Below are 17,072 nucleotides of genomic sequence, written 5' to 3' on the forward strand. Positions count from 1 at the left end.
AATCACAGAGTGCAAAAATGTTTCATCATGAAAGCGTGACTCCCTCTCCCCGCCCCCCCTTAAAACTTGCTCTGGGCCTCAAATAACTTTGGGCCGCCTCTGCTCCGAGCAGCTGCAGTCTTTTCCCAGTTGTTACTTCTTTTTTTTTTTCATTAGACTCGGTCAGACTCGGGCTCAGCTGTAGTGTGAGCCCGAGGTAATGCTCCTCGGGATCCCTGATGATCAGAGGGGAAAACTGTGCCAGGATGCAAACTGCTGCAGAGCAGAGAAGGAGGAGGAGAAAGAGGAGGAGGAGGAGCGGAAAGCTGTCACCGAGCGTCAGACTGAGGGTGTTCCCTGCATGCGGGACGTCCATAATCAATGACCAAACGCAGCAGCCAATCCTTGCGGCCCATGCTAATAAGGAGGCTCTCCAAGCCTCCAGGATCTTCCTTATGAATCGGCGCTTTGCGCACTGACCGGATTTCAGCGGCGCACAGGGCAGGAGGAAGCTGCTGATCTCTGTCGACCCTCAGACGCTCTTTCTCCTCCACCGCCTCCAGCGTTGAGCCAGACCTGCTCCAGCCGGAGAGGGACACGCGGTGATCTGGGTGATTTTGGAAGAAGAGTGTCTGGTTGTCAAGTGTTTATTTTTATTCAATTTTTTTCCTCCCATTTTTTTTGTTTGTTGTTTTTTTTTTTTTTTGGTTTTTATTTAAGTCGGGAGGGGATAAAAAAAGTTGAGACTGAAATGTCTGGAGCTTTGGATCAGACTCGGAGGTTCTGTGTGTTGTCGTGGGATCAGGTGCAGCGTTTGGACTCGATCCTCGGGGAGGCTGTCCCCATCCACGGCCGAGGAAACTTCCCCACTCTGTCCGTGCAACCCCGTCAGATCGTCCAGGTATTTCCAAACTCGCTCTCTCTCTCTTTTTTTTTTACATTTTATTTTTTTAATTTCTAACAGATGCAGTGTGAAGATTTGTTTACTTAAGTTTACAAACAACTAATTTAGCCCACAAAAAACAAAACACCACCACCACCACCAACAACAACAACACAAAAAAAAAACAACCCACATATAATCTATTATTATGCCTGCAAACTGAATATATTTAGCTGGAGCTTCAGATGTAAATGAATAATTTATTGCAACTTAAATATTCCCTTTGGAAGTCCTTAAGGACCCCTGGTGGTCTTTTATCTCTCTTAGACACACCCAGAACTTAATTTGACGTCTTTCTCTTTTTGAACTCTTTTTTTATCTCGAGATCATCCTCAATTTAAGTTAATTTAATTTAATAGACATCAATTAACTGTATTCCACGAGAATGAGCAAAATCCTCAATAAATGTATTCATTTTTATGGAGCCGGTATTTACATATTCTCTCTGTAAATGTCATTTGTGTGTCCCATATGATCTAGAACAGTGTGGTCAGATCATGTTTCGCCTCCCCTCATACTCAGGTTTGCGTTTAGCTGGAAAAGAAACTGCAGAGTTAGAGTTTCAAAATGAACGGGTGGTTGTTACAGAACACCGTCCCCCCCTTCATTTTTCCATCTCATTTTGGACTCTGATATATTCAAGATGAGCCCAAGAACTTTGTGAAGGCCAGAGGTCCGTGCCTGTGGTTGTGGAAAGATGAATGGGCCATTGAAGAACGCAGGGAGGCTTAAATGGGGGGTTTGATTTCCAAGTGTGGGGACTCCTGTGTTTGCTCTGGATTTGTGGAATCCCTGTATAATATTTTTAATTTATTTATTTTTTTTCACAAATCTACCATCTGCTGCATAGATTAATTTAAACGGAGACTGAACGCTGATGACTGCTGTGTTATATTAGTCATGATGCAGTGTTGCTCTAGTTCCTCTGACATAACAGGGAACGGCATGAATGGATGCATGGACCTTTGTCCCACTGCAGTGGCACTGCTATAATATCAACTTCACCATCATTTACCTGCATTTTCTCCCTTTTTTTGACTTTTTTTCTAAATACAGTTTCTGACTGTTTTTTTTTCTCCCAAGTTTATTCTGTTTGGCAAATTTTCAGTCATCTATGCTTCACAGCACGCGTTTCTGATCATTAGCAGGCATATATCCAAGTCGAAACGAGTTTAGTTTTTCAGCACTTCACCTGTTGATTATCGATCAGAGGCAGAATTGACAGATTCCAGTCCCTGCTAAACTCAGAAGTTTATCTCTGACTTGTAAAACAAGAGCCTTTGTCTTCCACATTTTAGATGTGTCCCTTTCCCAACATATCTGAAATGGCTGAATTATCTCTGCTTTGTTTCTTTAAGTTATTCATTATCCTGGGCGTCGAAAACCAATACACTCAAGATGCCACAGGCCAAGAGTCTCACAAAAACACGTGTATATTTCTGCATTTTTATGTAAAAATTGGTATAATGACAGCATCAATAAATTCTGCACTCATGGTGTCATCTGATTGAACTTATTTTCCACTCTTTAGTTCAAATAGCATATCAACCTAATATGATGTGATCCAAATTATATTAGGTTGGGATTGGGGATTAAATATTACTATTATAATATTAATCCCCAACAATAGCAGTAGCTATTATTATTATTGTTAGTGTTCATAATTTTTATCCTGTGAGAACTAAATATCAAAACAAAATATTTAATTTGTAATTGAATCCAACGGAAAATGATGTAATTGCACGATTGTTCCTATCTATCTAAAAAAAAGCTCCTCATCTTGATCTGATTTTTACTACACTCACAAACAGAGCAATTGATCAGTATGTTTAATGACAAAAAATATAGAATTTCTTGCCTTTTGAACACTTAATAAGTAAGAAAAAAAGAATATTTTTTTACAATTATATGACTTGGCTCCCGTTTGTTAGAATCGGCCAAAGAAAATATCTATTCCATTCTCTGGATGTCTTGCAACACAAATCCATTTCACTTTCACACATTTTTTTTTTTAACTAGAGAGCTTTAGCCCTGGAGTATTCAAAATTTTAGCCACAAGATTAATACCTCCACTTTAACATTGCTTCTGCATCCAAGCATCTCTGAGAGGTGAGTTGCTAACTGCAGGATTGCTTGGATGTGATTAGAGGTTGAAGTGCTGAAAAGGGAAAAAGAAAAACACTTTTTCATTGCTTCTGACTGGACTTTGGCCCCAGTTTATTCTGCTTTATGGCTGAAAGACTGAAAGCATCTCACTGGCAAATTGCTGCTGTCGCAATTTTTGTCTTACTCCTTATCCTGCACCAGGGGGTTTGCTCTGTGTAAAATGTGTTTGTCTCTAGGCTGACCCAGTATGTAAAAATAGAGCCATCATGTTATCTGATCACCATGGGAGAGAGCGTTAACGCACACTAATCTGACAGGCCGGTGCCGTGGAGGATTGAGGATTGCGTGTGAGCGTGCTGTAGCTAATTTGTGCTGCAGGTGTTTATTTCTTCATGGTTTTGCAGCAGTTGTTTGCCCAGCGGAACCACAGTCTGACATGTCCAGTCAGTGATGCATGGGGTGTTAGTACAAGCATCAAGATGAACCTCTGATCCCTCCTGCAGATGCAAAACGGAAGCTGATGCCTTTTAATTTGAAACCTAAACTAGATTATTGCAGTTTAAGCACATAATCTGAATGCATCCTTGTTGCTGTTTTCAAAGCAGCGATGTTGGTTGGCTCTCAGTTGCTTCTGCTCAGAGATGAACAAATTGCTGGATGACCAGAGCGTGTCCCGATGCTCCGTTTTGGTGGCAGGTTAGGATTATAAATCTTATCTGTGTGACTTTGATAAGGCAGTTTGACCCAGGTGGACGTAGCCCTGGAGACTTTCCGTCCCCGTTTTTTTTTTTTTTTTTCTTTTTGCAGCACTTCAGTTTGATTCAGACTGAGGATGAGGGTAATGTGGTGGACTTTTTTGAGCAGGGGTATTGATCTTGCCTTCACAATCTATTGATTTTCTCTAGGTTGCTGTGGGGGGTTACTTAAACAAGTCTTTTGAGATGCTTGCTAAACAGATGTAGTGGAGTTTCACTTGACATTCCTTTTTCAGCAGTAGGCCTGCCAAACTAAGCCGGTCAAGTTACAGATTTCTGGTTAATATCTGTGGCCAGTTGATTGATGATTCTCCAGAAATATGACCATATCTGATACTGAAGTCTCAAATTGTTGACCGTCTTCCAGAGCAGAGGGATTGTGATGTCATCTGGAGAGCCTTCTGTATTATGGCGTTATATAATTTTGATAAGCTGTATTGACTTTATTGCCCTTTATATCTTTTACATCATGAGCCAATTGCAAGAATGGACTTTATCTCGGTGGAGTTATGGTTTACATTTCAATAAACCGAAAAACAGTTTTGAGGTTGGCATAGCAGTCTTGAGTTGGTAATTAGTTCTCCTCTGATAACAAAGGTAATGTTGGATTAATGATTCTAAACTGAAAAAACTGAAATGACTAAATTTTCCTTAAAAAATATAATTTTGTGTACAATATCAGATAACCAATTCTTCTGAATTTTCAGCCAGCCAAAAACAATTTTATCCCATTCTGGTTTCTCTTCAAAAAGAACATAAGAACATATATTTTTGTTGTTGTTGTTTCTTTAAGCTCTTTTTGAGCAGTCATTAATTCTTGATATTAAATCAAATACATCTGTGAGATGGTTACCTCTTAATAAAAAGACAAAAGAACAGTTACAGAATTCGGCATTATATTAAGGATTAGTGTGGCAACCACTACAAAAAACAGACATCTTCAGGTGTATTTACAGAGAATTCAGCTTCTTCCCTTAACTCTGAGATTTAAAAATAAATCTGCCAACACTTTCAACATCTTCTATAAGTCACAGGTTAAAAGTGAAACAGCGCAACTTTGCTGTACAACATTTAGCCTTCCTGTTATCTGATAAAAGTCTTGCTCTTTCTCACTGTCCTGTAGCTTAAACAAAGCACGTCTCTTTATATTAACATGATATTGGATTGACATTCAAATTCCTTCTGTTTTTCGTTTTCACTTGAAATCGTTATTATGCTCACTACTGACAATGACAATGACTAACTTGGCTTTGTCATCACAGCAAAGGCCACAATATTTTGTGATGAACTGAAAATGAATTTTGAAAACACAGTACAACCTGGTTCTGTTTTTGTACTTCACACAACAAATAAAAATCTGTTTACAATTTTTTCTTGGCCTTTGTTTTCTTGAAGTGATGATTTTTAAAAATGAATAATATATTTGGTAAAGGTCACTCATCGTGTGTTTTTTGTCCAGGTGGTGCGAGCGAGGCTCGAGGAGAGAGGAGTGTGTGTGAAGGATGTGAGGTTGAACGGCTCAGCGGCCAGCCACGTGCTCCATCAGGAAAACGGCCTTGGCTACAAGGACCTCGACCTGATCTTCGGGGTGTCGCTAAAGGATGACCAGGCCTTCCGCCTGGTGAAAGACGTCGTCCTGGACTGCCTGTTGGACTTCTTGCCGGCCGGGGTCTCTAAGGAGCGCATCACGGCGCTGACCCTCAAGGAGGCTTATGTGCAAAAATTGGTAAAAGTCTGCAACGACACGGACCGCTGGAGCCTCATCTCGCTGTCCAACAACACGGGCAAGAACGTGGAGCTTAAGTTTGTGGACTCTTTGAGGCGGCAGTTTGAATTCAGCGTGGACTCCTTCCAGATTTGCCTGGACTCTCTGCTTCTGTTTGACCGGTGCTCGGAGACCCCCATGTCGGAGAGCTTTCACCCCACCGTGATCGGGGAGAGCGTGTACGGCAACTTCCAGGAAGCTATGGACCATCTGTGTCAGAGGACCATAGCGACGCGAAGCCCCGAGGAAATCAGGGGCGGTGGCTTGCTGAAGTACTGCCACCTGCTAGTGAGGGGCTTCACACCCTCCTCCGAAGCAGACATGAAGCAGATGCAGCGCTACATGTGCTCCCGCTTTTTTATTGACTTTCCCGACATAGGCGAGCAGCAGAGGAAGCTGGAGGCCTACCTGCAGAACCACTTCGCCGGCATGGAGCACAAACGCTACGAGTGCCTGATGACTCTGCACCACGTTGTGAACGAGAGCACCGTGTGTCTAATGAGCCACGAGCGGCGTCAGACACTCAGCCTCATCTCCATGCTGGCGCTGAAGGTCCTCGCCGAACAGAACGCCATCCCGACTGTGACAAACGTCACGTGTTACTACCAGCCGGCACCTTACGTGCAGGACATCAACTTCAGCAATTATTACATTGCACATGTGCAGGCGCCGCAGATCACACACTGCAGTAATTCGTATCAGACATGGCTGCCCTGTAGCTGAGCCCCTGTGTCTCCATCATCGCTGCGTCAAAGAAACAGGGAAACGAAATCTTGGTTTGCCAAATGTGACTTGATTCAAACAATCCTGTACTGCTGGATGTCTGATTGAGCTGACAAATCTTTTCTCCTCACGTTTTTTTTTTTCCAGATGCAAAAACATCTGTAAGATTGCTGGTCATTTCTGAGATGTAGCTTTAATATCATATTTAAATATAAAAAGAAAACAAGTCTTTATATATTTCAGAAATACGTGTTTTGATGGAATGAAACATTGACACTGGTGTTATTTTCTTACATTTTTGAAAAAAAAAAGAGAGAAAAAAAGCAATTACTTACTGGACCAAAGATGTATATATATTTTTTTTAATTAAGCGATGGTTTAATTCCTAGTGCCTAAAAAGAACCACAAAATGTTTGAAAACATTTGTAAAATGACAACTGTGAATTCAGTGTTTTCTAGATTCTGTCTCTTTTCAGAAACATAAGCATTCATTTTTTGTGAGAATAAAAAAAAAAGGAAAACCCAGATTCTTTTTTGCATTGTGTTCATTTTATGTTTGTCCTATAATGATTGACATTTCAGTCGGTGGGTTTATGGTCGTAATTGGTTTACAGTTTGTCATCTGAGCGACTTCCCCCTTTTCAATGAAGTCAACTTACATATATTTAGGCATACCAAGATTTTTTCCAAAAAAAAATAAATCTTTTTATCGTAGTGATCCCATCGTTTAAAGACCCTGTGTGGACATGTCAGAGAAAAAGTGAAGATTTTTTTTTTAACTGCACACTGCCCCTCCCCCACCTGTTGCCACTCTGGTGTCTGAAAGAGGATCTCTATGCTTTTCCTTTACTTTAAGTAAAGAGAGTTTGTGAAAAATGTGAAGTCATGACATGGAGGTTAACATAATTCCACAAATCACTCTTAATAAAGAGATAATTCAGTATTTTTGAGGTAGGGTTTTGTTAAAAGGGAAGCAGTTATTGTCGTCTCCAACAGTGGACTAGTAGAATAAATAGCACAAGTCCTGATTAATTGGTCCTGAAGAATGAAGCTCCCAGCGAGCCTGAGAGAAACCAAAACCAAATTCGACTTTTTCCTCCTCAAAACACAGAAGTCTCAAAAGTGACAAGTAGTTCATGTGAGCATCCTGGAATAACAGTAATGGGAAGTAAAATGCAAGATTATAACTTAAACCAAAAGGTCTCCAGCTTATGCTATCTAAAGAGCCACTGGTGTTTTCTCTGATCAAATGACATTTAATTGTCCTGAGGTGAAACAAAGCTTCATTCAAGAAAATAAAACCATATTTTGAATATTTACCATAATTATAAATAAGGAAAATAAATTATGTAATTTGTGTCTTAGCCAAGAGAAAAAAATTGAAATCATTAGCGTCATGTTGTTGTGAAACTTTGGATGCAGCATTAAAACACAGATAAGCCACTGTGATGTTTTGAGAATAGAGTTGTTTTAGGTTGGAAGAAGCCTGCTTTGTTCTTGCCCCTCTTTTTCATTAGCTGTTAGCTTTAGCCTCCCAGTCTGGCTAATCTGAGTTGTCAAGAGAGTTCAGTTTTGAAGGCAAAACTATATTAAAGAGCAACATACGTGCCTGCAACTTAGCAAGCTAACATCATCTTGACATCCTCATTTTACTCTATGTGAACATCAGAGGAGAAAAACGTATATCTCCTTTTCCCTATATCTTTAGGAAAAACTTTTTATTTAGTTTTATTCTTGCATTTTTATTTTTTTCCCTTAATTATCAGGTAACCATAGTATTCCCACAGTATTTTTCATGCTGTGGGAATCTCATTCTGACCCGTGCCAACTTGTCATTTGACCTTAATAAATGCCTCTTTTTATTAAATATGAGAGGTCTCGACTTTAAACCAGAGACTTGTATAAATCCATCTTCATTTGTTTGTTCTGTACCGTCCTGATGAATGGGTTCCTGTTTGTCGTAGTGGCAACAAGCTGGTTCATTTCCACTAACCGGGCCCATTGAAAACCATCGACTGATATGCGGAGTGAGTTGCGTTTGTTAAACTGGAGCTGAGGATCCATTACAATCTGAGGACATGAACTATAAGGAGGCTTTTCTAAAGCACAATGGCTTCTCTCTCCTCTGTGATAGCAAACCTTTTTAACAAAGGCTGGCTTGTTCTCAATCCATGTTACCACTGGTAACCCGGCCCTGTTTGCTTGACCGAGACTACCTATATCCCTGTCATTTTGTCTTAGTCAAAATAAGAAGTTTTTTTTAAGACAAACAAACTGGGAGTGACACATCTCGTCGGCAGAATTTAGATTGTTGCAAGCTTGCGCTGCTCATATTTTGACCAATAATTACATCTACTCTGAAATCTGAGAGTAAAGAACTGCATGTTTTTCCATATGTGACATCCCCTCCTCTCACACACACATTCAGACTTTGATCATGCTGAGTCCACCATACTGATGTTGAAAGGCAGAATTGAAAGTGTGGTGTTATTGAAGGCTATATATATGCATAGCCGGATCCCAGACTAAATCTGTTAAATGCAGGGTATTGGTCCTGGTCACAGCATCAGTGCGCTGGAGGAACCGTCCCAGTGCCAAAGTAAAGTACAGTAAGCCTTCGAATGTACGATAAAAGAAATTCTTTTATTTCTGTTGCACGCAAGGTCAGATTAAGTTGGAACAAGGGCTCAAAAGCCCATTTTTACAGGTGAGTGCATGAGCCTTTTAATAATGTGCAGCCACCACCTCTGAAGTGTTAGCTGGCAGTCATTAAATCACCCTTTTAAAAATTTGAGTCAATTCTGAGGCAAAACTGTTGCTAATGATGTTTTAATACTCACTTTAATGCCTGAGAAAAAAAAAATCCTCCCATATTCAAGTATAATGCAACTAAATCCCAATATGGCACACCTGATAATGATATGTAAAAATCTTTAAAAAATCCTGAATATGAAAGTACAGAAAAATAAACCCTTGAGTAAATTTATTCTTTCAAGGGAAAAATACCACACTTTGTAATCATCATTAGTTTTGTCTTTGGGACTCAATTTCTTAATATCTGTAAAATTCCTATAAAATAAATGGAGCCGATGATCCATGGGGTATAAATAAGTATGACATAAAGCAGATGCCATTCTTTTAGATACGAAAGACAAGACAACATCGTTCTCTTCAGCACATAAAAGCCGCTGTTATGTACAAATAAGACAGTAAGTTAAAGCAATTGAAAAACTCAGTGAAGATCTAAATGTGTTTTGGCACCATGAACAACGAAATGGGAAGTAATTCATTTCACTAATCAACAACAACAAAGAATGAGATCTTGGACTCAGACAGTCTCCTTAACAGTGATTTACATGCCAACCAGATGTTGGTTTATGAAGGTTTACTGAATACTGTTGACCCTTAAATATTGACACTTTAATGCACAGTTGGCACTTTAAATTGACTTTCATTGCAACTTTTCAAGGCACTTTGCATTAAAATTGTCATTATTCACCTAATTATACTTCATGACAGCAGTTATAAACACTACTGTAGTCTTCTTCATGTTCTTGTCAGGTGCTATGTCATATTTATGACAGTGTCATATCTGGCTTACAAACACCCTTTGAAATAAAACGTTACCAAAAATACTGTGCAATTATTATCCTCCTCTAATTCAATTCAAGAAATGTACAAAATCTAAAATAAATACTGATGTATACGTCTGCATTAAAAAACGAGAAAAAATTTACAAGTAAAGAAAAACTGCAAACAGCAACAACATTTTTTTTATTTCAAATGATTAAAAACTGCTTCAATATCAATAACAATGTAACAATTTAGTTGCCAGCTTGATAAAGGTACCCAGATAAAAGATAATCACTCGTCTTTACTCATCCGACCAAACAGTGTTAATGATGCAAACCTTCAGCTGAGAAGGGCTTCTCAAAAAACAAACCAAAAAAAAAGAGTCAAGACTTCTTGTTATTCTTCAGAACAAAGTGAGACTTTGTCCTTTAATTTTCGTCTTTGTTCTGGATTTTCCTACCAATGTTGTGCATAAATACTTCCATCACTGAAATGCTGGTTAATGTTAGCCACAGAGTAACGAGGCTAAAACACGTATTTGTATAACTGTCCTCCCTGTGACTCAGCCATCTTATATTTATTGTGAAAAGCTCTTTTGAGCCTTGCTATAAACACCAGAAACTGTTAAAACAGCACGGGACATTTAGATTTGTCACATTCAATTTTATAAATATGAAAGAATTCAGTAAAACTGTAAATAACTTGGAAGGAAAGCAAATGTAGCTATGATTGACCACAACAGCCTCTGCAGACCTTTAAACACTACAATAAGCCATCTGTTTCACTGTGTGTGTGTGTTTTTTTTTTTTGTATTTTAGGGTGTGATTTATGCAAATCCGTTTAAATAATTAGTTAAAGATGTTTTATTTAACTATTGCCCACAGACCTGTTTCTCTTGTGGCCTGGCTACTCAGGCATAACCTATTAAAATCCAATAAGATGTGTTTTTTTTTCTTTCTGGTGACACAGAAATGGAAAGAAATCTAAAAATTTCTGAGAATTGCTTCAACTTGTTATGAATCCAGCAGTTTTTATTTTCTTTCTTGTACAACCAGAAGAGACGATACACCTCCGGTCTTGGGAGCAGCAGTGCTTAATGATGGCTCGCTGTGGTTTCTGAAAAAACTGCTTCATCCAGATGACAGAAATGAAAATTATAGCCGGCACTAGCAGTCTGAGAAGTCTGAGATGTTTAATTTAGACTTGCATGAATATGAAGTTTTCTGCGGTTGTGTGAAATCTGAACAGTAATATGGACACTTTAGATTTCAGCCACAACAGAATCTGCCCTGGTTTGCCTTTAACATTTCTCTCTGACCAGGAAAAATATCAGATCACCCAAAAGAGTGAAAAGTTCCACTCATGCAATATATGTGGTTGGTGAAGCTGATTCAAGTCAAACTTTGAACACTCCCCATGATCTTGATCATGCTCGCCTGAGTCAGTATGTGATGATGTTTTAAATTAAGCAGGACTCTGGGAGCACATGATTCTGTGGATGTGACATCATCCTGAGGCTGCAGAGCGGAAACACATGTCTGCTCTAAAGACTGAGGGTGATTGGAGCAGCCTGACAGCAAGACTTTACCCAAATGTGTTTTGCGTGTGTGTGTGTTGCTGGGGTGGATAGAACCAATTCACAATAAATGTAATATCAGTTCACATTACTCATCCGGATCATGTTCAAAATATGTAATCAGAGAGAAGGTAAATGTTTCATTTCTATGGCAGACAGATAAGGACTCTGATCTCATTGCCTCCAAAGACTGAACAACCAGTGATTGGTTTTAGGGGATCTGGTTGGTTTCAGTGGGTCCTACCCCACCCACCAAATACATAAAAATATAATTCGAAAACTGCAATTCATATCTGTTCTGATAATTGTTATTTAACTTATTTTAACAACTTTAAACATTTAATTATGACATAAAAGAATGAACAGAATGAATACGGATCAGATGATTTTTACTTGGTACTTTAAATATTTAGTCATTTGTTTTGCTTAACTAATAATATTTTATATTTTCCAATTCTTTTCACTTTTTGCACAGCCTTTACACAAAGCCAGGATGCATTTCATTGTGTTTTGCACTTATTTAACCACACATGGAAATCTACAAGTGTTAAATTCAGACTGACAAAAGGTGTGAATCATCAGACATGTTTGGCTGTTCATGGAAAGGAAGTGATGTCATGGCAGGCAGATGGAGCATCCTGAAAAAGACAGGAGCAGAGAATAGACTGGCCTCTCTCTGCTTGGAACAGGGAGGCGTAGGGAGGGGTATTAAGTGTTAGCAACCAAAAAAGTTGGGTTCAGACGCAGAATCTGAATCTTGACTGACTTTAAAGATCGGGGGCACTGGGTGTCACGGCAGATGGAAACTGCTGCTGGGGGAGGCAGAAGTGTGAGAGACACTTGCACACAGCGCTGAGGATTCTTGGCATTGCAACCCACTGACAAACAATCCTAACTTTATCCTGTGAGCCGGGCCAACTGAATGGCAGCAGTGTGCAGAGTTTACCCACCAAGGGGGGCTGCAGCTCACCCCAACCTAACTCTGTTCCCATCCCAATGCTGTGATGTCTGAGGCTGGACTGTCAACTGCATTTATCATCATTTCTGTATCGGTGCCAGTAAATCTTCCCTGAAAATCCCCTCAAAAATAATCTACAGAATTTGGGGGCTAGCAAACAAACCTGCCAGGGCTTTCTTTTGTTGGACTCGGTTGGTATCGTGGTTCCAGCACAGCATCAAAAATGTTGCTTTAGAGATTTACGGTCTGACACATGCTGATAATTACTACCAGATACACGGGGGTTTTCTACAAGCCCTTATTTACTTTCTATAAACTTAATCAACTATAATTACAAACATTTTAATGCAGAATCAGTATGTGTTTAATTGGGCCAAAGTGACACGTTGAAACAGCTCCACAACATCCAGATCAAACCAAGTTGCCTGTTTTTTTAACAGCATACTCACACTGACAGGAGGGGGAATTTGAAAAGATCTGTATATTTCTTTTTTAAAAACACAGTCATTTGCAATCTTAGTAAATTTAAAATAAATGTGACTAACCCACATTTTGAAATCCTACTTTGATTATTCAAGGTTAATCAAACTGTCCAGGAATGTCTGATTAGTGACTTCTTGTTTCCTGAAGTCATGGAAACGACATAAAATCTAGATCCTGATTTCTCTTTGTGGCGTGACAGACAAGACAACATGTTATTTAAGTCATCTGGGAACGGCTTCTCGCGTGAATTTGTCCATATTTATTGAATGAGCAATATTTGAAATGCTTAAAATTGGAAACAAAAGTTGGAGAAGGAACCTCATTCTTGCCATCATGCAGTGACGAAGTCAAGACAAAATGTGCCAATAATTAGCTTTGGTATCCATGAACATCTGTGTTGTTGACTCCAGTATTTTGCTATTACTATACCAGCAATTACTGCATTGCTGAGATGATTCCAATTTCTCAATATACATCTCTGGGAAAAAAATAAGAGCCCACTGCACCGAACCCCGTTGAAATCCTCATGATTATATATTTCTGAATTATTCTGGAGTTAAAACAAGAATAACATGAATGAACATGAGCTTGTTTTCTCTGCATTATTTGAGGTCTGAAAGCACTGCAACTGTTTCATTATATTGACCATTTCTCATTTTCTGCAAATGAATACAAAATTTCTGCTTGGAATTTCGGAGACAGGTTGTCACTAGTTTGTAGAATAAAAGAACAATATTTGTTTCACTCAAACATATACCTATAAGAAGTAAAATAAGAGAAGCTTATCATTTTAAATGGTCTCTATTTTTTTTTCCAAATCTTTAGGAAACCTTCTAAGCAATATGACTTAGACTTTTGATCCTGACTTGTGGGAAACATTGCAACCGTCTCATTTTAAGATTAACAGGAAGAATTTGCTGATGTGAAGCTATTTCAGAGAGCTCTTGTCAGGAATTATGGGTTCACATAAACTCGGAGCTTGTTTCATAGTTTTGATGGAGACTTTATTTATCAAAATGTCAATTTAAAAAGGGAAATTGTACTGTAAATTTTATACTCGTTTTGCCAAAAGGGACCACAACATGATTAAGTGCATTCAATGTAGAGGATCATATTTTGCAAATTCTTCAAGGAAAAAGGGAAAACTTTCCAGAAGTGGGTTTAAGTGATGCTACCATCCTGGGCTTACCTTCTCACCCCCATGTAGCTCATCAATAAGACGTCTTTCACTCGTGTCCAGTCCCTCATACATTCCTGGAAGAGGACAGGAAGCGCTATATTGAGAAAAGGGTTTGGGCCAAGCTCTTCATCAACACTAGGGGAGTGTTGAAGATCTCTATGGGAGTTTCAGAAGTCTGGTGACTCATGCAGGAGGACCCTGGTCCAATCTGATGGAGGTTTGTTTAGTCAGGGCTCAGAAATATTATTGGGTTTTCCACATCTCTATATCGTCCTCTGGCTGCTTGGCTGTCCAGCTCCCACAATCATTCTCCAGCTGCAGGGGACTGGGAATACTGGCTACCAGTTCTCTGAACACGATCTGGTTATAATAACCGCATGGTTTGGTGCAGATATTAATCTGAGCAAAGCCTTGATATCTTGATGTTACGCCAAAGTTATTGGAGTACTTTGGAGGAGGGAATTTTCCCGAAATCAAAACCAACTTGTCTTTATACAGTTTAATAATAATAAAAAAGGGGGTCTTGTCAAAACATATAAATCTACTGCTTTGTTCTGCCAGTTTTCACTTCAGAGACATGAGTGTTTTCCTCCAAAACATGGTAATCCTTATAATGTTTCAATGCCAATCATGAAGGAGCCGTCAAAAACATTTTGGGAATATCAAACCAGCATTTTACAGATCAAATCTTCTGATTTGATCTGTAAAACAAATAAGATGTTTATAAGAGTGGGTTGACGAAAACTAGTATCTCAACATATTTTAATTAGGTTTAATTGTTAATGTTTTTACACTATTGTGTAATAGAAGTATGAAATTAGATTATAACTTTTGTAAAATACTTGGTACACATTTAATATTCCTTGATTAAGCAACGCAAAGCAACGAAACAAAAGATTTTTGACTTAATTGCATGAGAACATTTCCAAGTTGTAAATCACACTTCAGAAAGTTATGAGAAAATTAGATCCGAGTGTTTCCTGCTGTTTTGTTGATTAAGTTAATTCCTGAATAATCCATCAGCTCCCACAGAGAAATAAAGCTGAGCAGCTCCATTTCTCATGAAATTATTTTGTCTGTCTACCAAGAGGTCTAAAGTTTGTCAGAAGCTGTGGCGCCTCCAGGGGAACCCCAAGAAAGAGAGGGAGAAAAGAAACTTTTTCCATGTGAAAATATCAGAGTTCCTATTGATCTTTCTTTATTCCATTCTTCTGAGATATTCCAGTCGAGAAACATTTTGAACTCTCTGGGAGTGTTGACTTTGACTAATATGTTGTGTGCTTCAAATTCCACATTTTCAGGACAATGAAATATAAAGCACAACAAATGGATTTGGAAGAACCTCATTTGTCAATTTGAGTGATCTTCCAGATTTCCAGATTCTGAAATATTTGTATTTTGGACTTCTCACCGTAATGAAACGAAGCTTCAGACTCCTCCCCCGAAGTGGATTTGGTGAGTCAGTTTAAACCGACCATGATTGTTTTCCCAATTCTACTGAATTTTCCCCAAGTTCTGGCTCGATTGAAGGAATGTTCATCGCTGTTTACAGCAGTGAATGAAAAGCTTTTCTGTGTAGCCCTTTGTGTCACAGTGTTTCACATTTCTGCCACATTACGTCTCAGTGTCCAGGGTGTGCAAAACAAAGTTAGGAAATTGAAACTGACAGAGTTACAGATCCAAAACGAAAAGCACAAACAGACTTTGTTAATCTGGCCACCCAAACAAACTTAGTATTTATCATGAAAACTGTTATTTAACCGAGAACCTGATGATGACAACAACAGAGTTGCCCTGATCCCAGCAGAGCTTCTCAAAATGGTGTGGAAATGTTAAATATGATCTAAAACAATCTCAGTGCATCTATGAAAAAGTTTCATTACATTAATGTCAAGTTGAATTTGCTTAGCATGTCCCAATCAAGATTATTTGTCACTCCATTTCAGTTTGACTTGTTGATTGCTTGTAGCATATTTTATTGCGGCTACAGTTAAGTGTGTGATGGATGGGTGACATGATGGCTGAAGACAGAGCTCCTTCAACACAGAATCAGTGCGCGGTCCAAAGATGTCACCCTGGTCCTGTGTGCGCTTTTGCAATTTGTTTCTTGTGTGGTTTCGGAAATTGTCGGTCTAACAGGACAACTCCTTCATGTCCCACAGTCCTTACTGTGACATTTGCCACACTCTTCCTGAGCTAATGCGCTAAAACCGTGGGAGGTTTAAGGAAAGCGTGTCAAGCAGGCTACATGACAGAGACAGAAAGGGGGGTCCAGCACCCAACACTGTCTTTCACAATCTCACTGTGAACATCGTTGATCAGATGAATAAGGATTTTGATTTGTTAGATCAACAAAATAATGCTCATGGTTGGAAGTGTAGTTCTAAAAGCTTTGCAAAAACGAAAAGGATTGGGATTTCATTAAATTCATAATGGAATATGCAGATGTGCAGTTTGCTCCGTATCACTAAGACATAAAGACCATGTAGTACAAAACAAGTTTTAGCAGTTGAGTTTAATCATGGACTCCAATGCTGAAAGAAAAACAAAACAAAAAAAAAACACTCCTAACATCAGGTACATGATGTTTCGTCACTGTGATGGATTTAGTGTAACTTGATGAAGAAAAAAATCAGCATGAATTTATTTTTGCGTTAACGTAAAGCTTTAAAGGGCCTTAAAACCGTCAGCCAGCTCTGTAGCCTCAGCTGGGAGACGACTGTCCCAGGGTTTACTGTGGTCAGAGATGCAGAACAGTGATAAAGCACTGCTAAAGTTTACAGTGGCAGCCAACTCGGACCTTTGGGACTTTGCCAAAGTGATGTAACACAGTAACCTGGTTTTCATGGCTTAGTGGGAGACTGAAACATTAATGATTTGATTGGATCAAAATGCTTTTCTCCAACCATGTAATCTTTTTGTTTTCATCCTTCTGCTTGGTTCAGAAGCCCAGCATTAGCCCATCTTCTTTAATATTCAGGTTACGATTAAAGAGTATGTATATCAAGACGACAGCGTTACTTTGCTGCTG

General features: G+C 39.0%; 1 protein-coding gene across 1 annotated transcript; it reads left to right on the top strand.

The window, feature by feature from the left end:
* The first annotated feature begins 392 nt into the window (after positions 1-392).
* Positions 393-6,798, top strand: tent5ba (terminal nucleotidyltransferase 5ba). The gene is made up of 2 exons (XM_055042279.1): positions 393-880; positions 5,243-6,798. Exons 1-2 carry the CDS (start codon positions 731-733, stop codon positions 6,269-6,271), a joined length of 1,179 nt encoding a protein of 392 aa, XP_054898254.1. The 5' UTR covers positions 393-730; the 3' UTR covers positions 6,272-6,798.
* Positions 6,799-17,072: the final 10,274 nt, after the last annotated feature.

This window comes from Poeciliopsis prolifica, unplaced genomic scaffold (assembly GCF_027474105.1).
Source record: "Poeciliopsis prolifica strain line A6 unplaced genomic scaffold, Auburn_PproV2 SCAFFOLD017, whole genome shotgun sequence".
NCBI classification, from domain to species: domain Eukaryota; kingdom Metazoa; phylum Chordata; class Actinopteri; order Cyprinodontiformes; family Poeciliidae; genus Poeciliopsis; species Poeciliopsis prolifica.

Coding starts and splice junctions, on each gene's coding strand:
- tent5ba (XM_055042279.1), top strand. CDS start 731: ATGTCTGGAGCTTTGGATCAGACTCGGAGGTTCTGTGTGTTGTCGTGG. Junction 881..5,242: donor AACCCCGTCAGATCGTCCAG/GTATTTCCAAAC, acceptor TTTTTTGTCCAG/GTGGTGCGAGCGAGGCTCGA.